The following is a 27,521-nucleotide window of genomic DNA, read 5'->3' as shown; positions in this document are numbered from 1 at the left end:
ATAAGAACTCTATAGGCCAGGAGTGGTGGCTCACGCCTGTAATCTCAGCACTTTGGGAGGCCGAGACGGGCAGATCACCTGAGGTCGGAAGTTCGAGACCAGCCTGACCAACATGGAGAAACCCCGTCTCTACTAAAAATGCAAAATTAGCCGGGTGTGGTGGCGCATGCCTGTAATTCTAGCTACTTGGGAGGCTGAGGCAGGAGAATTGCTTGAACCTGGGAGGCAGAGGATGTAGTGAGCCGAGATTGCGCCATTGCACTCCAGCATGGGCAACAAGAGTGAAACTGTATCTCAAAAAAAACAAACAAAAAAACAAAAACAGCAAAAACAAAAAACCTCTTTATATATTACAAGTATATTTTTTAATTTTTTGTTTATGATGTGTAGTAATTTAAAATTTTATCATATTTGTTAATTTCATAAATTGTTTTTTGGAGTTTTGAGGCTTAGAAAGATTTTTTTCATTCTAAGCATTTTTTTGTTTGTTTTTGAGATGGAGTCTTGCACTTTGCCCGGACTAGAGTGCAATGGTGTGATCTCAGCTCACCGCAACCTTTGCCTCCCGGGTTTGAGCAATTCTCTTGCCTCAGCCGCCCAAGTAACTGAGATTACAGGTGCCTGCCACCACGCCTGGCTAATTTTTTGTATTTTTAGTAAAGACAGAGTTTCACTACGTTGGCCAAGCTGGTCTTGAACTCCTGACCTCATGATCCACTTGCCTTGGACTCCCAAAGTGCTGAGATTACAGGCGTGAGCCACCATGCCTGACCCATTCTGAAGTTTTAAAAGTACAGTTCCATGTTTACTATTTCTAGTTTCATTTAAAAATATTTATTAATTTTAAGTTTATATTCTCAATCCACCTAGAACTTAATTTAATGAAGAGTGACTTTAGATTGTTTTTCTTAATGGCTATCCAGTAGTGCCAGTATTTAATGAATAATCCATCTTTTCTCTACTAATAATAAGTTTAATACATTTGGTTCTAATTCTGAACTCTCTTTCTTTCTAGAGATGCATCTGTTCCTGTGTCAGTATCACAATTTAACTTAGTTTAGGTCTGTAAGCTAGTTTGATATGTTGGATTATTTCTCTAGTTACAGCCTTCCCCCCGACCCTACAGTTTCTCAGGGTATACTTCTATATTTATGCTTTCAGATGAAATTGAGAATAATTTCAGTTGCAGAAAACTTCGGCAGTAGTTTTGATTGTGATTGTCTTAGCTTTATTAATTAAGTTAGGGATGATTGGCATTTACAGTGTTAAACATCTCAATTAGTCTTTTATGACTAAATTTCACATTTTAAACATTTTTTTCATATTTTTAGACATGGTTTTCTCAAATAATTTTATTTTGCTTACTGGTTATACTGTGAATGTGATTCTTCCATTGTTTTCTAACTGGATACTGTATTTGTTTAGAAAAGTAGAAAATTTGAAATTAGTTAAGAGGATTGTTTTGCTGTTTGAATGGCAAGGGATATATAATAGAACATCCACATGGCTTTGCTCTGATTACTGTGTTTTCATCAAAAACTTCTTAAAAATAAAAACATTTAAAATTAAAAACTACCTCTTGGTTTATTTTATCATCATCATTCTTGTTTTTAACAGACATTGCCTAAGATACTGAGCCATATTGCCCCAGCATTTTGCATGAGCAGCTGTAGCTTCGTAGTGGAAAAATCTAAAGAATCCACAGCACGTGTTGTAGTTTGGAGGGAAATAGGAGTACAAAGAAGTTATACCATGGAGAGTACTTTATGTGGCTGTGATCAGGGAAAATACAAGGTAAAACATCTTAGGTTTTCTAACCACGAAAGATATTTGAAGACTTTCCTTTCATATATGTCTTGTGATTTTTAAGTATATATTAAATGATGTTTGTTTTATTGAGTTACATGTAATTTGTAATAATGGAATCATATACAGTCTTAAGAATAGGTTTTAATTTTTTGTTTTGTTGGTTCATTTACTTCTCTGAACTAAATAGCTTGCTTGGATCCTTAAATTCTTGGTTGAGTCTGTTTATATTCATAATTTTTAAGCAAGCATATTAGAGTACACATTTACTCATTAGTAATTTATATTAACCTGTGTAAGTGGTACATTAAAAATTTTCTATTGTTTTAATTTATTGGGTGTAAATATATTTTTATGCATTTAAAATAAACACATCATATTTATTTAAAAAGCAGCAGGTTTGTTATATTTAGGTTTTTGTATGTGTAGCTATTGTTTATGTGTTTGTTTGTTTATATTTTGAAAAATAAAAATAGAGACAGGTCTCACCATATTGCCCAAACCGGTCTCAAACTCCTGGCCTCAAGCACTCCTCCTACCTTGGCCTCTCAAAGTGCCAGGATTACAGGCATGAGATACCACATCTGGCCTTATGTGTGACTTTTAAATACATATCCCATTAGTAAACGTTTTTCTTCATTAAGACTACTCATTCGTGGTACTATAGGCTTTTACTGGAGATAATTAGAATTTAAACTGTACTTTTGAAATTAAATACTAGTAAAATGTTAGGTGATTTTGGATTTATTAATTTTAGAAATTGAAGACTTAATGTGCAATGAGTTGGACTTTAGATAAGCAATGAGCAAAACTGGGCATTTCTATGTCTCGCCTTGGCACAGAAAGATTTTCAGGTGTCATGCTAATTATTCCACTCATTCCATTTTGTTCATTTCTTTTGTTATGGGGAAAGAGGGTACTGAATCTGAGAATGATTTTTATATACCTCAACATAAAGGTGGTTATAACTTCGTGTTTGAAAAGAAACATCTAACTGGTTAGCATTTAAAATGTAAACATATTATGGTTGATGTGAAATATTTTAGGAGAGCTTAAATAATGACTTTTTCAGTCTGTAACAAACTGGAAGAAAATTACATTGATTTTGCAAGGGATGTTTAAGTAAAGTAGAACTTAAATAAGTATAGTTGTAGTAAAGTAGAACTTAAATAAGAAGAGTAGTAGTAAAGTAGAACTTACTGAAATTTCAGTTCTTTCTGTTCAGTGACTCTTCCCTGAATTTTAGGTTGATCACAATGTGATCTTCCAAAGTGTAATATGAGATCTCCCTGAATATTGTAAAAACAGTGACTTCTAGTCAGTGTAGTTTTACCAAGGGCATGATGGTGGTGAGAGAGAAAATGTAGCTTTAGTACCACTCCAGCTTGCAGCCCCTGCACCTGATCATTGCTTCAGTGGACAACTGTTGTTAAGGGTCTCGCTCAATAAGTGTGTGGGATGGGGAAGAAACTTGAGAATCACTTTTTATAAGAATATAGGTGATTTCTAGGGAAAAACCTTGGGCTATATGATTTATGGAAACACTGTTAATTCTTAAAGAGTTGACTTATGCAGTTGGGCTCAGAAGGTGACTTAAAGCATCACTGTCTCTGAAACAAGCTTCTGGGCAGTGGAGAAAGAAGCTGTCAGGACACCTGACTTGGATACCCCTGAAATCATCCATAGTATACAATAAAAGTGCTTTGTCACTCTATTTGGATTCTACTGATAGACTTTCATTGAATTTAAAAATGTTTTTTGATTTCTATTTTGATAAATTTGGTCATTTTAAAAACACAGATTTTTAGAAAGCTAAGATATATTTTGAAATGTAAAATGTGAAATCATTTTTTCAAGTCATTTTTATTTTTAATGTATAAATATATAAACTTTTACAAACAAAATGGATACCTAATAAATACTCATTTTTCTTTGATATTGTTTAGTAAATAATGTATACATTGATTTAAAACTCTCACTGAGAGAAGTGTCTTACTAAGCCAGGGCTTTCCTTTAATGTCTAAAATGCAAGATTTTGATCATAACATATACTTTTAAAAAAGTTAATAGACTTTATTTTTTAGAGCAATTTTAGGTTCACAGCAAAATTGAGTGGAAAGTACACAGAGCTCCCATACGTTCCCAACCTCTCCACACACACTTAACGTCTCTTAAACTTGTTAGCTGATAAGTATGTGAGTCTCATAATATTTTAGGTAACAGTCTTTTTCACCCTCAACAATATTTTTATCTTACTGAGTTTTAGGATGTAAGTATTCTTTATTTTTATTGTCTATGAACTAATTCAGAAACACGTATAACCTTTCTAAAAGTTACAAATCAAAAGGTCAAATGAATGTTCTAATGAAGTCAGTTAGGTCTTATTTCCTAGAATATTTGGGAGTTGGCCAAACTATTTAAACCAAAAAGTTGAAAAGTTAAAAAATTACTGTAAAGTCATGTGCTTCATGTAGAGTAAGTAACAGTTGTTACAGTTCATTTTCTTCAGTTACTGTGTGCCATAGGAACTCACTTAGTCTGGTCACTGAAAAGCTGTTTTAAAATACTTTCTCTCTAATTGATATCAGCTGTCATCTACAGCTACAACTTTTATAGGTGCAAGAATTTTGCCTTTTTTAGGGATTTGTTTATATCTGAAAAAAAATGATGAGTATATTAATTTGCAGGCCATTTTTATGGTTTTATGTGATAACATTTAACTTTTGGTAAACCTTATGTTACTTATTGGGAAACCATTTTTTAAAAAAGATAGGGAGGTTAAGATAAAATACTCTTTTTGCTTTAGTAGGCAAAATTTGAAATGAACATTCTGAATTGACATGGATCATAGGAATTTATTTTACCACTACTTCATTGGCTTAGATTTGATTCTTTTTTTTTGACAGTTACCTTTATTTGCTTTTTACTGATCAATTTCTCTTATCATACAAAAGCATCTATAAAGTACTGTTCAAGTATACATATTGGAGCCTTGATTTTAATACTATAATATTTCAACATTAGCATACAAAGTAGTGGATTACAAGAAATACTAACAAGCTCTTGTTAAAATATAGTTTCTCACATGAATTCTACAAGTAACATTAATCACAAAGTGTTACTGTATTTTTCCCCCTAGTGTGATGGTGAAAATAGTTTGCATCATAGTGAAAGAGAATAGACGTTTTAGAAATTGTCTTTTAGGACAGTTTCATTTGTGACTTAGAATAATCTTGTATTGTTAAGATGTTAAACGTATTGAGTCCTACTTCCATACAAAGTACCAGCCTTTTAATTTTATTAATATAAATTCCTTTTATATAATTTCATTGAGATGTATCCAGAAGATAGCAAACTTTGTAATTATATGCATAATATTCTTTATTTCAAGGGTTTACAGATTGGTACCCGAGAACTGGAAGAGATGGGAGCAAAATTTTGTGTTGGTCTTTTACGTTTGAAAAGACTGACCTCTCCACTGGAGTATAATCTGCCTTCCAGCCTGCTTGACTTTGAAAATGATTTAATTGAATCAAGCTGCAAAGTAACTAGGTAGGACAAAATTGTTTATTCTTTTATTATATTGTAGTATGTTATTAGACGTCATTAAAATAACTTAGCATAGAAAAGGCATGGAAATTTTGACAGGCGAGAACATGTTTAGAATTAATATAATTAAGTTAATACATCTAATATTCATTCCAAATTATTATACTGCTGATTCTTTTAATGTTGATATTTGGATGAGATTTTAATAAAAATATATTTCAGATATTTTTAGTGGTTGTGCCGGTTTACTTTTAACCCCAAAATGAACAATGTGAGGAATATTGTACTTAGCTAATATCTAAGTTAAGAGGGCTTAGACAGCTGAGTGCAGTGGCTCGTGCCTGTAATCTCAGCACTACTTGGGAGGCTGAGTCAGGAGAATCACTTGAACCTGGGAGGTGGAGGTTGCAGTGAGCTGAGATTTCACCACTGCACTCTAGCCTGGGCAATAGAGGGAGACTCTATCTCAAAAAAAAAAAAAGGAGAAAGAGGGCTTAGAGTCAGGAATATTTCAGAAGATTTTGTTGATGTCTACACACATCAGATGGCTGTCCAGTATCCTTCTAGTTATATATAGTAGAAACAGCTAATTTAGCATTCCTTTGAAAATTTAACAGCATCTGCCAAATATACTTCTAAATAGGTAGTCTTTTTCTCCTAAAATTTAGTATATACAAATTTGATAAGTTACAGGCTCAGATAATTTCATATCATAATTCTTAATCATAATGCCAGAGATTAGCATTTTATAGTTTTGTGTATATGGGTAAGAATAGTCTCATTTTATAGAACCTTCATGATTTTTGTTGTTAGGTATTAACTTGTCATCAAATTTGTTAATTTATTGCTCTGCACTGTTACGTCAGTATAGTAGTTTTAGGTGTGACAAACATTACTTGGAACTCAATTCTTCATAAATGTGATAATTTAGACAAATAATCACCTGTATTCTCTGCCCTTCAAAGTACCTCCTAAACAAGAATAGAAATGAATATAATGATTGTCAGTTCTCACTGATACTTAAGCCTCCTTTCAAGTTTTAATTCATGTATTCTTAACATAGTCAACAGACATGTTACCGGTGCTTTAGATATATTTATACTTACTAATACTTCACAACTATGGTTATGATTAGACCCTCCACTGGTCTTATTGTTTTAAGGGGAGTATATATATTTTGAAAAGCACATATTTTAAAGAAATCACATATACTGCTATATCACAAATGTTTTAACATTTTGATAATTGTATTTCCATATAATTGATTTCCTTTGTAATCATATTTATTTTGTTTTATATATTTAAAAGTATTATGAGAAGGAGTTTATAGGCCTCATCAGACTCTTTTTTTAAATTTCTTTTTATTATTATACTTGAAGTTCTATGGTACATGTGCACAACGTGCAGGTTTGTTACATATGTATACATGTATCATGTTGGTGTGCTGCACCTGTTAATTCGTCATTTACATTAGGTATATCTACTAATGCTATCTCTCCCCACTCCCCTGACCCCACGACAGGCCCCGGTGTGTGACATTCCCCACCCTGTGTCCAAGTGTTCTTAAGTTCAATTCCTACCTATGAGTGAGAACATGCAGTATTTGGTTTTCTTTCCTTGTGATAGTTTGCTTAGAATGATGGTTTCCAGCTTCATCCATGTCCCTACAAAGGACATGAACTCATCCTTTTTTATGGCTGCATAGTATTCCATGGTGTATATGTGCTACATTTTCTTTATCCAGTCTATCACTGATGGACATTTGGGTTGGTTCCAAGTCTTTGCTATTGTGAACAGTGCTGCAATAACCATACGTGTGCATGTGTCTTTATAGCAGCATGATTTATAGTCCTTTGGGTATATGCCCAGTAATGGGATGGCTGGGTCAAATGGTATTTCTAGTTCTAGATCCTTGAGGAATTGCCACACTGTCTTCCACAATGGTTGAACTAGTTTACAGTCCCACCAACAGTGTAAAAGCATTCCCATTTCTCCACATCCTCTCCAGCACCTGTTGTTTCCTGACTTTTTAATGATCGCCATTCTAACTGGTGTGAGATGGTATCTCATTGTGGTTTTGATTTGCATTTCTCTGATGGCCAGTGATGATGAGCATTTTTTCATGTGTCTGTTGGCTGCATAAATGTCTTCTTTTGAGAAGTGTCTGTTCATATCCTTTGCCCACTTTTTGATGGGGTTGTTTGATTTTTTTCTTGTAAATTTGTTTATGTTCTTTGTAGATTCTAGATATTAGCCCTTTGTCAGATGGATAGATTGTAAAAATTTTCTCCCATTCTGTAGGTTGCCTGTTCACTCTGATGGTAGTTTCTTTTGCTGTGCAGAAGCTCTTTAGTTTAATTAGATCTCATTTGTCAATTTTGGCTTTTGTTGCCATTGCTTTTGGTGTTTTAGTCATGAAGTCCTTGCCCATGCCTATGTCCTGAATGGTATTGCCTAGGTTTTCTTCTAGGGTTTTTATGGTTTTAGGTCTAACATTTAAGTCTTTAATCCATCTTGAATTAATTTTTGTACAAGGTGTAAGGAAGGGATCCAGTTTCAGCTTTCTGCATATGGCTAGCCAGTTTTCCCAACACCATTTATTAAATAGGGAATCCTTTCCTCATTTCATGTTTTTGTCAGGTTTGTCAAAGATCAGATGGTTGTAGATGTGTGGTGTTATTTCCGAGGGCTCTATTCTGTTCCATTGGTCTATATCTCTGTTTTGGTACCAGTACCATGCTGTTTTGGTTACTGTAGCCTTGCAGTATAGTTTCAAGTCAGGTAGTGTGATGCCTCCAGCTTTGTTCTTTTGCCTTAGGATTTGTCTTGGCAGTGCGGGCTCTTTTTTGGTTCCATAAGAACTTTAGTTTTTTTCCAATTCTGTGAAGAAAGTCATTGGTAGCTTGATGGGGATGGCATTGAATCTATAAATTACCTTGGGCAGTATGGCCATTTTCACAGTATTGATTCTTCCTATCCGTGAGCATGGAATGTTCTTCCATTTGTTTGTATCCTCTTTTATTTCATTGAGCAGTGGTTTGTAGTTCTCTTTGAAGAGGTCCTTCACATCCCTTGTAAGTTGTATTCCTAAGTATTTTATTCTCTTTGAAGCAATTGTGAATGGAAGTTCACTCATGATTTGGCTCTCTGTTTGTCTGTAATTGGTGAATAGGAATGTTTGTGATTTTTGCATGTTGATTTTGTATCCTGAGACTTTGCTAAAGTAGCTTATCAGCTTAAGGAGATTTGGGGCTGAGACAATGGGGTTTTCTAAATATACAATCATGTCATCTGCAAACAGGGACAATTTGACTTCCTTTTTCTGTAATTGAATATCCTATATTTCTTTCTCTTGCCTGATTGCCCTGGCCAGAACTTCCAACACTATGTTGAATAGGAGTGATGAGAGAGGGCATCCCTGTCTTGTGCCAGTTTTCAAAGGGGATGCTTCCAGTTTTTGCCCATTCAGTATGATATTAGCTGTGAGTCTGTCATAAGTAGCTCTTATGATTTTGAGATATGTCCCACCAATACCGAATTTATTGAGAGTTTTTAGCATGAAGGCTGTTGAATTTTGTGAAAGGCCTTTTCTGCATCTTTTGGGATAATCATGTGGTTTTTGTCTTTGGTTCTGTTTACATGATGGATTATGTTTATTGATTTGCCTATGTTGAACCAGCCTTGCATCCTGGGGATGAAGCCATCTTGATCGTGGTGGAAAAGCTTTTTGATGTGCTGCTGGATTCGGTTTGCCAGTATTTTATTGAGGATTTTTGCATCGATGTTCTTCAGGTATATTTTTTTTTGTTGTGTCTCTGCCAGGCTTTGGTATCAGGATGATGTTGGCCTCATAAAATGAGTTAGGGAGGATTCCCTCTTTTTCTATTGATTGGAATAGTTTCAGAAGGAATGGTACCAGCTCCTGTTTGTACCTCTGGTAGAATTAGGCTGTGAATCTGCTGGTCCTGGACTTTTTTTTGGTTGGTAGGCTATTAATCATTGCCTCAATTTCAGAGCCTGTTATTGGTCTATTCAGGGATTCAACTTCTTCCTGGTTTAATCTTGGGAGGATATATGTGTCCAATAATTTATCCATTTCTTCTAGATTTTCTAGTTTATTTACGTAGAGGTGCTTATAGTATTCTCTGATGGTAGTTTGTGTTTCTGTGGGATCGGTGGTGATATCCCCTTTATCATTTTTTTATTGCGTCTATTTGATTCTTCTCTCTTTTCTTCTTTATTAGTCTTGCTAGCAGTCTATCAATTTTGTTGATCTTTTCAAAAAATCAGGTCCTGGATTCATCATTTTTTTTGAAGGGTTTTTTGTGTCTCTCTCTCCTTCAGTTCTGCTCTAATCTTAGTTATTTTTTGCTTTCTGCTGGCTTTTGAATGTGTTTGCTCTTGCTTCTCTAGTTCTTTTAATTGTGTTGTTAGGGTGTCAATTTTAGATCTTTCCTGCTTTCTCTTGTGGGCATTTAGTGCTATAAATTTCCCTCTACACACTGCTTTAAATGTGTCCCAGAGATTCTGGTATGTTGTGTCTTTGTTCTCATTGGTTTCAAAGAACATCTTTATTTCTGCCTTCATTTCGTTATATACCCAGTAGTCATTCAGGAGCAGTTTGTTCAGTTTCCACGTAGTTGAGAAGTTTTGATTGAGTTTCTTAGTCTTGAGTTCTAGTTTGATTGCACTGTGGTCTGAGAGATAGTTTGTTTTAATTTCTGTTCTTGTACATTTGCTGAGGAGTGCTTTACTTCCAACTATGTGGTCAATTTTGGAGTAAGTGTGATGTGGTGCTGAGAAGAATGTATATTCTGTTGATTTGGGGTGGAGAGTTCTGTAGATGTCTCTTAAGTCTGCTTGGTGCAGAGCTGAGTTCAATTCCTGGATATCCTTGCTAACTTTCTGTCTCGTTGATCTGTCTAATGTTGACAGTGGGGTGTTGAAGTCTACCATTATTATTGTGTGGGAGTCTAAGTCTCTTTGTAGGTCTCTAAGGACTTGCCTTATGAATCTGGGTGCTTCTGTATTGAGTGCATACATATTTAAGATAGTTCTTCTTGTTGAATTGACCCCTTTACCATTATGTAATGGCCTTTTTTGTCTCTTCTGATCTTTGTTGGTTTAAAGTCTGTTTTATCAGGGACTAGGATTGCAACCCCTGCCTTTTTTTTTTTTTTTTTTTTTTTTTTTTTTTTTTTTTGCTTTCCATTTGCTTGGTAGATCTTCCTCCATCCCTTTATTTTGAGCCTTTGTGTGTCTCTGCACATGAGATGGGTCTCCTGAATACAGCACACGGATGGGTCTTGACTCTTTATCCAATTTGCCAGTCTGTGTCTTTTAATTGGAGCATTTAGCCCATTTACATTTAAGGTTAATACTGTTATGTGTGAATTTGATCTGTCTTTATGATGTTAGCTGGTTATTTTGCTCGTTAGTTGATGCAGTTTCTTCCTAGCATCGGTGGTCTTTACAATTTGGGATGTTTTTGCAGTGGCTGGCACCCAGTAGTTCCTTTTCATGTTTAGTGCTTTCTTCAGGAGCTCTTGTAAGGCAGGCCTGGTGGTGACAAAATCTCTCAGCATTTGTTTGTCTATAAAGGATTTTATTTCTCCTTCACTTATGAAGCTTAATTTGGCTGGATATGAAATTCTGGGTTGAAAATTCTTTTAAGAATGTTGAATATTTGTCCCCAGTCTCTTCTGGCTTGTAAAGTTTCTGCCAAGAGATCCACTGTTAGTCTGATGGGCTTCCCTTTGTGGGTAACCCAACCTTTCTCTCTGGCTGCCATTAACACTTTTTCCTTCATTTCAACTTTAGTGAATCTGACAGTTATGTGTGTTGGAGTTGCTCTTCTCAAGGAGTATCTTTGTGGTGTTCTCTGTATTTCCTGAGTTTGAATGTTAGCCTGCCTTGCTAGGTTGGGGAAGTTCTCCTGGAAAATATCCTGAAGAGTGTTTTCCAACTTGGTTCCATTCTCCCTGTCAGGTATGTATTGTCAGGTATACCAATGAGATGTAGATTTGGTCTTTTCACATAGTCCCATATTTCTTGGAGACTTTGTTCATTTCTTTTTACTCTTTTTTCTCTAAGCTTCTCTTCTTGCTTCGTTTCATTCATTTGACCTTTGGTCACTGATACCGTTTCTTCCACTTGACCAAATCGGCTACTGAAGCTTCTGCATACATCACGTAGTTCTCGTGCCATGGTTTTCAGCTCCATCACATCATTTAAAGACTTCTCTAAAGTGGTTATTCTAGTTAGCCATTCGTCTAATCATTTTTCAAGGTTTTTAGCTTCTTTGCAATGGGTTCGAACATCCTCCTTTAGCTTGGAGAAGTTTGTTATTACCGATTGTCTGAAGGCTTCTTCTCTCAACTCATCAAAGTCATTCTCCGTCCAGCTTTGTTCCATTGCTAGTGAGGAGCTGCGTTCCTTTGGAGGAGAAGAAGCGCTCTGATTTTTAGAATTTTCAGCTTTTCTGCTCTGGTTTCTCCCCATCTTTGTGGTTTTATTTACCTTTGGTCTTTGATGATGGTGACGTACCGATGGGTTTTTGGTGTGGATGGCCTGTCGGTTCTCAGATCTCAATATCGGTGCTGGGAGAACCACTACTCTCTTCAAAGCTGTCAGACAGGGACACTTAAGTCTGCAGAAGTTTCTGCTGCCTTTTGTTCAGCTATGCCCTGCCCCCAGAAGTGAAGTCTACAGAGGCAGGCAGGCCTCCTTGAGCTGTGGTGGGCTCCACCCAGTTTGAGCTTCCCAGCTGCTTTGTTTACCTACTCAAGCCTCAGCAATGGTGGGCACCCCTCCCCTAGCCTCGCTGCTGCCTCAGAATTTGATCTCAGACTGATGTGCTAGCAGTGAGTAAGGCTCCATGGGCGAGGCCTCACCATACTCTTTAAGGGAGCTGTGGCATAAAAACGGTTAAGAGCTTCTCATCCTTATCATTGCATATATAAAAAAATACAAACCAAGCCAGGCACGGTGGCTCACACCTGTAATCCCAGCACTTTGCAAGGCCAAGGTGGGCGGGTCACTTGAGGTCAGGTCAGGAGTTCCAGACCAGCTTGGCCAACATGGCAAAACCCCATCTCTATTAAAAATACGAAAATTAGCCAAGCATGGTGGTGTGTGCCTGTAGTCCTAGCTACTCAGGAGGCTGAGGCAGGAGAATCGCTTGAACCCAGGAGGCAGAGGTTGTAGTGAGCTGAGATCCTGCCACTGCACTCCAGTCTGGGTGACAGAGTGAAACCGTGCCTCAAAAAATAAAATAAAATAAAATAACGACAACAACAACTAATAATGGCCAATTACAAATTCAGTTTTCTTTTGAGATTTTACTGTAGCTCTTTCTCCTGTTTATTGATGTAGGAAACTAGTCACTTTTTCCTCCATGCTATCATTCCTCTTTGTCTATCTCAGATGAATTTTTTACATACTTCTGACTTTTCCTTGACTTCTGTATCCTGACACTTTTGAGGATTAAAGGTTCTCAATCTGCATTTGTCTGTGTTGCATGATTATATTCAGATTATGCATCTTTGGCGAGACTATCACGGATACTGTGCGCTTCTCATTGCATCTTATCATAGAACGCAGTTTTAATTTATTCCATTACTCAAGATGTTCCCTTTGATCATTTAATTAAGATGGTATCTGCCAAACTTCTCCATTATGAAGTTAGTTTTTTCCTCTTTTATAATTAATAAATATTTTTATGGGCACGTACTTTGAAACTGTCAGTATTCCATTTTATCATCCTACTTTTAATTTATTCATCTTATATTTGTATGTATTGAGTTTATGATTTATAATTTTAATTCAGTGAGTTTTAATCTATTGCTGTCATTGTTTATTTTGATGCTCAAAATTTTCCTGATTTGGCCCCTTCAAACTTCTGTATGTTTTTTATATGTCCCCATCAGTCTTTGAGGATTTCCTTGCTTTTTGGCAGAACAGGATTTCCCAGGCCGTCATTGCATGTTATTTATCTCAGTGTTGCAATCAGTCATTTCTTCAATGCTCCCTGATTCCTTTTGGTGGAAAACAGTATTTATATGTAAGCCTCGGTGCTAGTTGTTATTTATTGCTTTTGTGATGTTACTGCTCTGAAGTCCTCTCAGTGGACAGAGCTATAGAATATATTTAAGTATTTACATACATGAATTTATATGTATGTGCACACATGCATATACATGCGTGCTCAAATAAAGACAGACATAACCTGAAAATTCTGAGTTCACAGTGATATGTTCAATTCTGATTCTACACCTAAGGGTTAAGTCTAGTTTTAAAATTTTAAATGTCTAATTCCCTTCCTTAACAGTGAGAAACCTGGCTGTCATTATCTTGAATATTTTTTACTTATTTGATCAACCTGCCTGTGTGTAACTAATCTTCTATCTCACTGCTCTCTCGGATGCCTTCCTCACCCTGCTTAGGCTCCAACAATCCAAAGGGAGGGAGCTTTTTAAAAATTATTTTTGTAATCTCAGTATCTGTCATGTAGTAGCTATTCATTGACCAATTATGTTCTATTAATGAGTCGTTATGTTTAGATGTTTATTGCAAACCTATTATGGGCAGTGTTGAGCTAGAATCTCTGCAAAAGTAGGAGAAATGGGAAATGAGAGCTCATGTCCTGAGGGGAGCCAGTAGTATAATGGAGAAAGCACAGTTTATGTTTGTGAAGTGGCATGATGGTGTTATAAAAGAGTACAGAAATAACAGTTAAAAATTACATAGACATTTGGAGAAAAAGAGTGACTGAGTGAAGTCTGGGTTTATCTGAGAGAGTTTTTCCCAAGTCATTAGGTTTTAGAGTAGGGCTTGAAAGATAATAGTAGATGAGGTTTGGTAAAAAAAATAGCAGCTGAACGTGAAGGAAACAAAGTTAGCAATGGAAAATACAGTAGCCCCCTTATCCTTGGTTTCACTTTCCATGGTTTCATTTACCTGTGGTCAAACGCAGTCCAAAAACATTAAATGGAAAATTCCCGAAATAAACAATTCATAAATTGTAAATCGCATGTTGTTCTCAGTAATGTGGTGACGTCTCCTGCCATCCCACTCCATTCCACCTGGGACATGAGTCATTGTTTTTGTCCAGCGTAGCCACACTATAGACACACTCTACCCACCCCCTGCACCCCTTAGTCACTTAGTAGCTGTCTCAGTTATCAGATGGAAAAAACCAGATATATGGGGTTGGTACCGTCCACAGTTTCAGGCATGAACAGAGGGGTCTTGATCTTGTCCTCTGCAGGTAATAGGGGACTACTCTAGACTAGGTAAGGTGGAAAGACTTATCTGGAGCTTAGAAAAGTTAAGACTGAAGAAAACATCAGAGGAGCAAGTGTTCAGTTCTTTGCTAATGAGTATAGATTTTACAGAAGAGGAAATAGTAATTGTGTGTGTCTTTAAGTAGGGAATGATAAATGATCCATCCTATATGAAAAATGTATTAATTCAAAACATTTAGAAGCTTATAGTAGCCTGGTACTTCTGTGACGTAAGCACCAGCTAATGTGGTACTCTGAGGAGAGTGGCGGCTGCAGAGCGATCTGGAGTTGTTTTTTGAGGTGGATACTTCCGGTGTGATATGACACATTACTAGCGTACTGCTATTCAGTTTATGCTGCTTCTTAAATGTAAATTTGTTGTTGTTATTGTTTTGTTTTTCATGTAATACAGATAGAGTAAATAAGGGGGATGAGGAGGTTCTGACTATGGGATGAAGATGAAACTAGCCAGCTTTATAATTTCAGATCAGATCTTTGGTATATACTTGTTGCTTTTAAGCCTGCTTTCCCCCACCCAATACAGGTTGGCAAAGCTTTTTTCCTTAGTTACTGCTATTTATTATTTTAATATCTTATTTTATAGTAATTGCTTATTCATTCAGCTGTTCTTTTTCTTGCTCTTGGAAACTTTTCAGGAATAAGTGCAAATTCTTGTCATTATTTACATTATTGGTAATGTGATGTGGGGGATGTTGTACATATTTCTTATCCTTACCTCCTTCTCTTAGCTGTTGATATTCATCCTTTAGTCGTACTCTGCATCAGTGATCACTAATAAAACTTACTTTGGTAACAACAGCCATAGTTAATTAACACAGGTCACTTGGGTTTATTTGTTGAGCGGGAAACAGGGGTGGTGTGTTCATAAACTTTCCTTTGAGCATTTTTTCCTTCATCTTCTTTTGCTTTTTCTCCTCCTCCACATCTCAACTTACCTGCTTTCTGTGGGTGATATTCATTCCTGTGACTTCACATTCTACCTGTATGTTGACAACTCCAAAATAGTTACAATCTCCCAGACCTGTGGATCCATCTTCCAACTTGCTTATGTACACCTGGACACAAAATTAACTGGTCTAGAACTCAGCTTGTGACTGCTGCTCCCAGAACAAACCTGTTCATTCTTAGCCATCCCTGTCCACCCAGATGCTCATGTCTTATTCTTGGCATTTTCCTCTTTCTCTCTTACCCTTAACCCAATCCATCACCCAGAACTTTTCGATTTATCTTCTAAGATATTTCTCAGAGCATTCATTTCTCTCCATCTCCTTTACCATTACAGTAGTCCAGGCTGCCATTACCCTTTGCCTGGATGACTCCAGTAACCTTCTGACTGGTCTTGCCCCATGTACTTTACTTCTGGTATCCTCCACCTTCTTTGCACGCACTGGTCACTCTCATGCTTAGAAACCATTATCAGTGTCCCAGGTGTGTAATGGAATATATCCATTGTCAGAGTCTCTGAGGTCCAGCATAAGCCACCTATACCTTCCTCTTCTCTTTCAGCTTGTCCTACTCTCACTTTGTATCCTTATCATTCTAACTGCACTGACCACCCTTGAATTTTCAGAACAGTGCTTCTAAACCAGCTATGGCAAAGGACCAGTTTCTGTTTTACAACTTTTTCTGTACTGATACTTGAGTAAAAATGCGATGAGAATGAAATACTATGAAAATGGAAGAGAGGACCCCAAAGAATACAAATATGAGCTCTAATTTCTTATTATTAGATTCACCATACCTATAATTTCTGTGTCAAATTGTTATAAGGGTTTCTGAACACTTCATTTCAGTTTCTGTACTTTTGTCACCATGGGCCAGTAACAAAGAGTTTGTAGACCATACTGGTCAGTGGACCACACCTTGAGTAGCCTTATTTTAGAACAGATCAATCTCTTTGTCACTCTAGGGTCTTTGCATTTTTGGTTTTCTCTACCAAAATGTCTGTCTCTCCACTTCTTTAAGATTGTATTATTATCCTCAGTCTGGTTCAGTGTCAGTACATTGTGTTTAGGAGTAGACTTATTTTTAATATATCTTGCTTGACACTTAATAAGTACTTTTAATTTGAGGACTCTTGATTTCAGTTTTGAAGTTCTCAACCACTTTCTCTTTGAAAATTGCTTCTTTATCATTCCCTTTATTCTGTTCTTTTAGAATTCCTGTACTGGAATTTCTCAGTCTGTTCTCCATGCATATCTCTTAACCACTTTTTCATGTTTCCTTTTCCTGCTACAGTCTAGGTAAATTCTTCAGTAGCATTTTATAATTCACCAACTAGTTCCAGAATTTATCTCCTGGGAGATTTTTATTTTAATGACTATGTATTTCACATCTAATTTGCTCTGTTTTGTTTCTGCATTTATTTCACATTTTCTTTCTTCTTTTTTTTTGAGACAGGGTCTCATCCTGTCACCCAGACTGGAATACAGTGGCACAATCTCGACTCACTGCAACCTCCACCTCCCAGGCTCAAACGATTCTTCTGCTTCAGCCTCCTGAGTAGCTGGAATTACAGGCAGGTGCCACCGCCTGACTAACTTTTGTATTTTTAGTAGAGACGGGGCTTCACTGTGTAGGCCAGGCTGGTCTTGAACTCCTGACTTCAAATGATTCACCTGCCTCAGCCTCCCAGAGTGCTGGGATTACAGGCCTGAGCCAGCACCCCAGCCCTTGCATTTTCTTGTTTATCTTATGACCGTTATTCTTTCCTTCTTTGAGGACCCTAAGCACTTTCAAAGTCATTTGTAGATTGTGCTGTTTATTTTTATTGTGTTGGTAAATTCATCCATTATTTCTCATGATCCTATAGTTTGCAGGCTCACTTTGAGTAAGAGTCCCCCACTCCCAGGCCTTTCAAGCCTCTCCCCGTAACCTTTTAATGATTTTGTGATTCCTTCTACCTGGCCCTCTCAGGGCTCTGGCACAAGTTTATGGTAGCATGATACTGACATTTCAGACTTCCCATCCTTTAGTGATTGGGGATTTTCCAGGACAAGTCACTGAGTTCATGAAAGTTCTGGCTGTGATTCCCTCTGTCTGTCTTTCTGACTTTATAATTGCAATGCTATAAAGGCTTTAGCTTTAGGCAGAAGTCTCAGCCTTATTTTCTCAGCCTCCTTTCTAAAGTGGGAAGCCTAACTCCAGCTGCTGCATTCACAAGTCTGAATTTAGCTCCCTGCCTGTAGGGCACTTTCTCAGCCTCTCTGTTGCCTTGAAGGAGCTACTGCTGCCTGCTTTTGGACCTGGTGGCACACCCATGACCTGACTTCGTGATTCTGTTCTTTTTCCAGTCCAAGGAGATGTATATCTTATTTCTATATGCATATGTGTCATTTTTGTCATCCTGTTTTGTATTTTACCTAATCATTGCTCTGTCTTTGGGACGGGGATAACAGGAACCTGAAAGCATGTACTTTTCTATACCAGTTTTTTTTTTTCTTTTTTTTTTGAGACAAGGTCTTGCTCTGTTGCCCATGCTGGAATGCAGTGGCATGATCATAGTTCACTGCAGCCTCAACCTCCTGGGCTCAAGCAGTCCTCCCATCTCAGCCTCCTGAGTAGCTGGGACTATAGACACATGCTAATTTTTTTTTTTTTTTTTTTTTTTTTTTTTTTTTTGTGGAGAGGGAGCCCCTCCCTATGTTGCCCAGGCTGCTGGTTTTGAATTCCTGGGCTCAAGCAGTCTTCCCACCTCGGCCTCCCAGAGTGCTGGGATTACAAGCATGAGCCACTGTGCCTGGCTTTAATACCAACTTTTAAGAGAAGCCTTTTGCTCACACTTTGCCTGGCTAACTCTTAGTTAACCCCAGAGACTGTATCTGCGCTCTTTAGTACTGCATAATGTGCCATTCCTGGTACCTTGCAATGTGTGCCAGTCACATATTGAGTTATTCGAATAAGAGGTAGGTAGCTATGTAAGATTTAAAAATTCAATGGAATTAGATTTCTGGGAATAGCACTGTCTTATATGCCCTAATTAATCATGTAAGCACATTAGACTTTATCCTTTAGTCATTTGGGAGTTTTAAAGCCACTGACAAAGTATGCCATTTTACCTGAAAGAAGTGTATGCATTTTTTTGAAACTGGCAAGGTGGAGGCAAGAAAATTCTTAAGGAAAGTGTTTGGAATTATTTATATTTGAGAGGAGGATGAGTGCTTCAATAAGAATAGTGAGGATACTGATGGACATTTGGGTTGATTCCAAGTCTTTGCTATTGTGAATAGTGCCGCAATAAACATACGTGTGCATGTGTCTTTATAGCAGCATGATTTATAATCCTTTGGGTATATACCCAGTAGTGGGATGGCTGGGTCATATGGTACATCTAGTTCTAGATCCTTGAGGAATCGCCATACTGTTTTCCATAATGGTTGAACTAGTTTACAATCCCACCAACAGTGTAAAAGTGTTCCTATTTCTCCACACCCTCTCCAGCACCTGTTGTTTCCCGACTTTTTAATGATTGCCATTCTAACTGGTGTGAGACGGTATCTCATTGTGGTTTTGATTTGTATTTCTCTGATGGCCAGTGATGATGAGCATTTTTTCATGTGTCTGTTGGCTGTATGAATGTCTTCTTTTGAGAAATGTCTGTTCATATCCTTTGCCCACTTTTTGATGGGGTTGTTTGATTTTTTTCTTGTAAATTTGTTTGAGTTCTTTGTAGGTTCTGGATATTAGCCCTTTGTCAGATGAGTAGATTGCAAAAATTTTCTCCCATTCTGTAGGTTTCCTGTTCACTCTGATGGTAGTTTCTTTTGCTGTGCAGAAGCTCTTTAGTTTAATTAGATCCCATTTGTCAATTTTGGCTTTTGCTGCCATTGCTTTTGGTGTTTTAGACATGAAGTCCTTGCCCATGCCTATGTCCTGAATGGTACTACCTAGATTTTCTTCTAGGGTTTTTATGGTATTAGGTCTAACATTTAAGTCTCTAATCCATCTTGAATTAATTTTCGTATAAGGAGTAAGGAAAGGATCCAGTTTCAGCTTTCTACTTATGGCTAGCCAATTTTCCCAGCACCATTTATTAAATAGGGAATCCTTTCCCCATTTCTTGTTTTTGTCATGTTTGTCAAAGATCAGATGGCTGTAGATGTGTGGTATTATTTCTGAGGACTCTGTTCTGTTCCATTGGTCTATATCTCTGTTTTGGTACCAGTACTATGCTGTTTTGGTTATTGTAGCCTTGCAGTATAGTTTGAAGTCAGGTAGCGTGATGCCTCCAGCTTTGTTCTTTTGACTTAGGATTATCTTGGAGATGCAGGCTCTTTTTTGGTTCCATATGAACTTTAAAGCAGTTTTTTCCAATTCTGTGAAGAAAGTCATTGGTAGCTTGATGGGGATGGCATTGAATCTATAAATAACCTTGGGCAGTATGGCCACTTTCACGATATTGATTCTTCCTATCCATGAGCATGGTATGTTCTTCCATTTGTTTGTGTCCTCTTTTATTTCACTGAGCAGTGGTTTGTAGTTCTCCTTGAAGATGTCCTTTACATCCCTTGTAAGTTGGATTCCTAGACAGACTGGATTAAGAAAATGTGGCACATATACACCATGGAATACTATGCAGCCATAAAAAAGGGATGAGTTTGTGTCCTTTGTAGGGACATGGATGCAGCTGGAAACCATCATTCTTAGCAAACTATCACAAGAACAGAAAACCAAACACCGCATGTTCTCACTCATAGGTGGGAACTGAACGATGAAATCACTTGGACTCGGGAAGGGGGACATCACACACCGGGGCCTATCATGGGGAGGGGGGAGGGGGGAGGGATTGCATTGGGAGTTATACCTGATGTAAATGACGAGTTGATGGGTGCTGACGAGTTGATGGGTGCAGCACAGTAACATGGCACAGGTATACATATGTAACAACCTGCACGTTATGCACATGTACCCTAGAACTTAAAGTATAATAATAATAATAAAAAATAAATTAAAAAAAAAAGACACAATCTTCATGAAATAATTATGTTTGGTAAAGAGTAAAGCAATTTAAAACAAAAAAAAAAAACAAAAAGCAAAACAAAACAAAAAAAAGAATAGTGAGGATAAGGGGCAATGATTGCTTGAGGAGGTAGTATTAGGTAGCATTGGAGGGTCGTAATGAGGAATATGGAATCAGAGTAGGGGAAGCCACATTTCCAAGTGTAAGTGAAAAGGGTAAATGACAGTATTAGAGATGGAACTGGGAGACCACTTAACTTTTACTAAGATCACCCTCCTGTCCTTTTCTCTTTATTGTCTGTGCTCTTCTGGATCCCTTCTTTGTCCTTATAATTTTTAATCTATTTCGTGGTCCTAATGTGAAACTGAGGTATCAAGTTAATGAATACAAGTTCCCCCAACTTTTTTTTTAGTTGAGTTCACCCTTTTATAATCTTTCAAATCCATCTTTCCCTGCCAGAATTTTGCTTTATTCAACCTGTATGCAGTGTGGATCGTGTTATTCCACAAATTAGCCCTCAATTCAGTTTTATCCTTCTTGGTTTTAACTATTTCCCGAGATACTGTATCTGTTATAAATTAATTTATTTTCATTTATAGGCAATGTATATCAAATACGCTTGATCATTGCAGCAATAAGAATAAATGTTTACATTAAATGTCTTTTTCAACATAAGTAGTAACTCATTGACAGATGTTATCCTAGTCCGCTCAGACTGCTATAATGAAGTACAATAGGCTGGATGGCTTATAAATGACAGAAATTCATGTCTCACAGTTCTGGAGGTGGTGAAGTCCAAGAGCAAGGCAACAGCAGATTTGGTGTTTGGTGAGGGCCTGCTTCCTCATAGGTGGCCTTCTTCTCACTGTAACCTCACGTGACATAAACATTCAGTTCATTACCTTTCATCTCTGTTTTTATCCCAAAATTCATGTCCTTCTCACAAGCAAAATACGTCATTTCCATCTCAATAGCCCCAAAGCGTTCGCTTATTCCAACATTAACTCAAAAGTTTAAAGTCCAAAGACTCATGTGAGTACAGTCATGAATCATTTAACAATAGGAATACATTCTGAGAAATGTGTTGTTAGGTGATTTCACCATCGTATGACTATCATATAGTGTATTTGCAGTAACCTAGATGGTATAGCCCATCACACACCTCGACTATATGGTCTAGCCTATTGCTCCTAGGCTACAAGCCTGTACAGCATGGGACCGTATGGAATACTATATATAATTGTAACACAATTGGAAGTATTTCTGAATTTGAACATATTTGAATATAGAAAAAGCACAGTAAAAATATGGTATTATAATTGGGACCACTGTCATGTATGCATGACATCGTTGACTGAAACATCATTGGAGCATATAACTGTGTCATCTAAATCAGATATGGGTGAGATTCAAGATATAATTTGTCCTGAGGCAAATTTTCCTTTAGCTGTGAGCCTGTGGAATCAACCAAGTTAGGTGCTTCTAAAATACAATGGGAGGACAAGAACAGGACAGACGTTTTTATTCCAAAAAGAAAAAGGAGTGACAATTCTTGAGCATGTCCAAAACCTGAAGGTTTGAAAATGATCTTTAGCTGCATTCTCTGCTCTTCAGGCCCACTGGGGCTGCCGTTCCACCTTCTGGACACGCTCGAGTGGGGGCTCCATCCCTATAGTTTTGCTGGCCAGTGGTTGGATCCCTAAGCCTCCAGGCAGTCCTGTCCCCACGGCTTTGCTGGGCCTTGCCCTGGTAGCAGCTCTTTGCAGTGGCCTTGCCCTTGTGGTTCCTTGCCTGGGTTGTGTGCCTATGGCTCCATCCTTCGCTATCTAGGTGGAGGTAGCCATGCTCCCCAGGCTGGTGAATTCTGGGGCTCAGCAGAGACAGCACACATGAATGCTGCCAAATGCCTGTGCCCTCTGCAGTGGTGACCACTGCGTGTGTACCACACCTGGACCTTCCAGAGCCTCACCTTGTGCTGCTGAGGAGCAGGGTGCCAGACTGCAGGGAGTGGAGTCTGTGAGCCTACAGGCACAGGCAGCTCCTCTTTTGAAACCACTCTAATGATCTCTGAATTGCCTGTTGGGGAGGGTGGTCATTCTTTTCTTGTCTTGGACAGTAGCTCCTGGCACTGTTTATTTGACTGACTTTATGCCTTATCAGTTGGTCCTTTGGCTACACTCTTGGTATTCTCTCCCAAACTCTCTTTCTCGTTTGTTACAATATAGACAGGGTGAGAGTTTTCCAAATTTTTAAGTTCTGCTTCCTCTCTCCTGAACAATTCCATCTTTAATTTCTCTAGTCTTGCATTTTACTATAAGCAATCAAGAGAAGCCAAGCCATACCTTCAACAGTTTGCTTAGAAATTTCCTTGGCCAAATATCCTCATTTTCATCTGAGACCTCACCAGAATGGCCTTTACTGTCACATTTCTACCAACATTCTATCAGGATTATTAAGTATTCTTTAAGAAGTCTGAAGCTTTCTCTGTAGCTTTCCTGTTTTCTTTCTGAGCCTCATCAGAATCACTCTTTATGGGCATTCACAGCCATGTATCCCTTTTGTAGCATGCACCTCCATACTCTTACAGCTTTTACTCACTACCCACTTCCAAAACTGCTTCCACATTTTTACATGTTTGTTACAATAGCACCCCCAATTCTTGGTGTCAATTTCTGCCTTGGTTTGTTTGAGCTCCTGTGACAAAATACCATATACTGGGTACCTTATGAAGAACGGAAATCTATTTCTCACAGTTCTGGAGACAGAGAATTTCAGGATCAGGGCATCAGCAGATTCAGTGTCTGGGGAGGGCCTGCTTCTTTGATGGACAGTGGTCATTCACTGTAACCTCATATGGCAGAAGGGGTGAGGGATCTTTATGGGGTCTCTTTCATAAGGGCACTAATCCCATTCAAGAGGGCTCTGCTGTCGTGACCTAATCACCCCCCAAAGGCCCACCTCCTAACACCATCACCTTGGGAATTAGGGTTTCAACATATGAATTGGGGTGGGAAGGGGGATGTAAATATTTGCCCAATTTCAGATATTATGTAATTATTCTTTACAACACTGAACCATCAGGTTTTTGGCATGTAACATTTAAGTTTGTTTAAATAAACTAAGAAAAAGGTAACAGACTTATTCAAAGTGAATCTGTGATAATTATGAAAAATAAGTCACCAGTCATTCCATTTAGTTTCTACACCATTGCTTTATTTGGTGAAAGATAAGTTTAGTCTTTTAAATAACAATGGAGATTTAAAAATTAGGTGTAAATTAAACAGAGCTTAAAACTACTAATCTGTAAAATTATTTTAATTGGAAAAGCTTGAAACTTCTGAGTGTGTGAGTTAACAAAGTTGACAGAATCTTAACCCTGCTAGTGTTACTATGTATGTAAGCTATCTTTTTATTATTTGTTTTTAGCCTTTTGTGTCTTTAAATTTAAATGTGTCTTGTAAGCAGAATATAGTTATTCTTTATCAATCGGAGCATTTCGTTCACTTACATTTATTTTAATTATTGACATATTTAGGTTTAAATCTACCAGATTATTATTTGCTTTCTATTTGTTCCATCTGTCCTATTTTTTTTCTTTCTTTTAGATTGGTTGATTTTAGATTTATATCGGTTTTATTTTCTTAACTGATTTTAATGGACACTTGGCATTACTTCATGCAGTCTCACTTTATCAATCTCTTAACATAAAATTGTAGTTTTGGGAGGCCGAGGCGGGTGGATCAGGAGGTCAGGAGTTCAAGAGCAGCCTGGCCAAGATGGTGAAACCCCGTCTCTACTAAAAATATGAAAATTAGCTGGGCGTGGTGGCAGGTGCCACCTAGCTACGTGGGAGGCTGAGGCAGAGAATTGCTTGAACCCGGGAGGCTGAGGTTGCAGTGAGCTGAGATTGCACCACTACACTGCAGCTTGGGTGGCAGAGCGAGAACTCCTTCTCAAAGAAAAAAAATGTACTTTTATATTTTTTTAGACAATACAGGATTCTTAGAGCATGTTAAGTCCATTGAACCCCCCTCAACATACCTGTTGCTGTTGTTAGATACTTTCAGGTACTGTGAGTATTTTTAACTTTATAGATATTATTGTTTAATGCAGTCATTAGCTCTCACTACACATTCCACCCCCTGATCTTTTTTCTCTTCATTTTTTCCCTACATTTTGGGTTTTATCTGAGATCATTTTTCTTTTTCCCAAAGAACACTGTTATCTCTTCACCTTTACTTGTGAGGGATATTTTCACTGGCTGGAGAATCTAGGTGACATTTACTCTCTTTCAATACATCAAAGATATGATTCTGTTGTCTTCCATCTCCACTGTTGGGATGTCCAGTTAGCTGTTCGTCTTATTGTTGCCCTTTTGAAAATGGTCTTTTTTTTTTTGAGATGGAGCCTTGCTCTGTCGCCAGACTGGAGTACAGTGGCACGATCTTGGCTCACTGCAATCTCTGCCTCCTGGGTTCAAGCAATTCTTCTGCCTCAGCCTCCCAAGTAGCTGGGACTGCAGGCGCGCACCACCACACCGGCTAGTTTTTGTATTTTTAGTAGAGATTGGGTTTCGCCATGTTAGCCAGGTTGGTCTTGAACTCCTGACCTCGTGATCTGCCCGCCCCCACCTCTGAAAGTGTTGGGCGTGAGTCACCATGCCTGGCTGAAAATGGTCTGTCTTTTAAGGCTAAGTTGCTTTTATGAATTTCTCTTAGTCTTTCATATTTAGGAGCTTTATACATAGATAGGATTTTCTTTTTATTTTTGCTTGAGGTTCCCGAAGTTTCTTAAATTTGGAGCTTCATGTCTTCTATCAGTTTTGGGAAATTCTTAGCTATATTCTCTTCAAACATTGTTCCTGCCTTCATTACCTCTCCTTCTGGGACTCCACTTATGTTTACATTAGATCTTTTCACTATATCCTCTGTGTCTTTTATTCTCTTATGAATAAATTTCTGTCCTTTCTATTTATAGAAAATAGATTTCTATCTCTTTGTGCTTTCTTCTGGATGTTTTTCCTAACCCACCTTCTGATTTACCCATTCTTTGTTTAGCTGGGTGTTAGCTGACATTAAATTTATCTTTTTAATACTTGATGTAATTAATTAAGGGGTGGGAGTTAGGAAAAACATCTATCTACAAAGACTCCCTAGGGGATTTTTTTTTTTTTTTGAGAAATATTGCCTTTGGGGCATAAGCCAGCATTTGGGGAGCTCGATAGGTTTTACTTTCGAGCAGACTTTGACTTGCGCTCCCCACTTGCACCCCCATTTTCTGGATTGTACTTCTGCTACTTCTCCCTTTTGGCCCTATGTGCGTAGCCTCTCTGAAGCATCTTTTGAAAGCCAACTTCCCATCTTAGTGAAATAGGAGATGGGCTGATGAAGGGAATTTGAAGGTCTAACTCCTCTTTATAAATCTTTTAGGTGGTTCTTGTTTTCAATTCCACCCTAAAACCCATTTGTTAAAAATAACCACCGTCTCCAATTGCTGAACTTTTCTAGGGCTTTGTAATGTAAGTCAGCATTTTTTCCCCTTGATTTCTCTCCCTACTGTAGGTACTTAGCAAAGTGAAGGAAGTTGGAACTCAAGACCATTAGTTTCATCCATCTGCCTCCACCTGCCTCCATCTTCCAACATTTTGTTGATATCTCTTGTTTGCTTTTGATACTGGTATGCTGGAGGGGGTCTCCAAATGCTGATGGGACCTTGACCCCAGCCAGTGTCTGTGTCCAGGCTGTTGACACCAGCATGCCAAGGAATTGAAGGATGAGTCAGAAAATAGTGAAAATACAGAGATGTATTGCAAAACAAAAGTATACATTCAAGAAAGGGGACTGTAGGCATACTCAAGAGACAGTCCCACAGTGGGGTCTGGGATTTTTATCTTTAATCTTTACGGTTTCTTTAATCAAAAGGTGGAATATTTGTGAAGATAACTGGAAAAAGGTGGAGATTTCTCAGAACTGCTGTGCCACCCACTTTTACACCAAATATGGGTGTACCTGGAACTGTCATGACACTGGTGGGTGTGTGACTTAGTATGTTAATGAGCATATGATGGGGTCCTAGGTAAAACCTAGGTCAATTCCAGTGCTGTGTTGGGTCCAGTTGGTCTTAGCCAGGTCCACACCCTGGTTTTTCAGGGTCTTATCAGTCCCTAGTTTCTGCAGCCATTTCAGCAGTTTCTTTTTGCTAGTCATGTGAAACTGCTGCCTGGAATTTTCTATTCTTTTGTGACCACCCTGTATTATTCCTGTCTCATTCTAACAATGAGACAGGAATAGAATATAGAAAATAGAAAATTTATTTTCTCCCTATGAATTTATCCTTAAAAAAAAAAGTTATTTATTTATTTTTTACTGTCATCATAGTAGTAATTAAGAAGGGATCAGAAATAAATGCTTATGTTAGATCCTCTGTGTTTACCAAAAGTTATAGTACTTTCTTTTCAATAATGTTCATTGTTGAATATTCATTACGTTATATATTCCCAGGGCATTTATTGGTAATTACCAAACAAAAGTCATTTTAATTTTACCCATTTGTGTTGTATAATAAAAATTCCATCTGATGCAACACTAAGTCTGCATTACGTTTTTCCTGGGGTAGGTGTTTCTCTTTCAGGTCAAAGCTGGAAATACTGGTAGGACTCATAAAAGCAAATAGCTATAGTATTTTTGTGCTTAGCAAAAGGCATTTTTATTTTATCTATTATCTGAACAATTAAACAGATGTAAATAGCTATCAAACTAGTGATTGTTAGTCTGTAAGACTTAGCTGTATAAGGAATTTGATGATTGTAAAGATTTATGGATATTTATATTTTTGGTAGCCTCTTGGAAGAAGTTATTTCTCTCACAATAAGTAAGACTTCAAAATAAGAATATACCAGCATA

At 37.6% G+C, this 27,521-nt stretch overlaps 1 protein-coding gene across 5 annotated transcripts in view; it reads left to right on the top strand.

Moving 5' to 3' along the window:
• Positions 1-27,521, top strand: part of AGTPBP1 (ATP/GTP binding carboxypeptidase 1) — a 198,468-nt gene that overhangs the window by 160,535 nt on the left and 10,412 nt on the right. For 2 of the 5 annotated variants that reach the window (XR_007719870.1, XM_050761609.1), the window contains exons 24-25: positions 1,618-1,794; positions 5,198-5,358. Coding sequence is in view for 4 of the 5 variants with exons in the window: in XM_050761609.1 (XP_050617566.1) it covers positions 1,618-1,794; positions 5,198-5,358 (338 nt within the window). In the remaining variant the exon portion in view is untranslated. Of the gene's footprint in view, positions 1-1,617; positions 1,795-5,197; positions 5,359-17,056; positions 17,180-27,521 lie in introns of those variants that run through there. The other 3 variants (XM_050761610.1, XM_050761612.1, XM_050761611.1) reach the window with 3 other exon arrangements.

This window comes from Macaca thibetana, chromosome 15, assembly GCF_024542745.1.
Source record: "Macaca thibetana thibetana isolate TM-01 chromosome 15, ASM2454274v1, whole genome shotgun sequence".
NCBI classification, from domain to species: Eukaryota; Metazoa; Chordata; class Mammalia; order Primates; family Cercopithecidae; genus Macaca; species Macaca thibetana.
The sequence above is the reverse complement of the archived record's forward strand: the minus strand, read 5'-3'. Positions and strand labels throughout refer to the sequence as shown.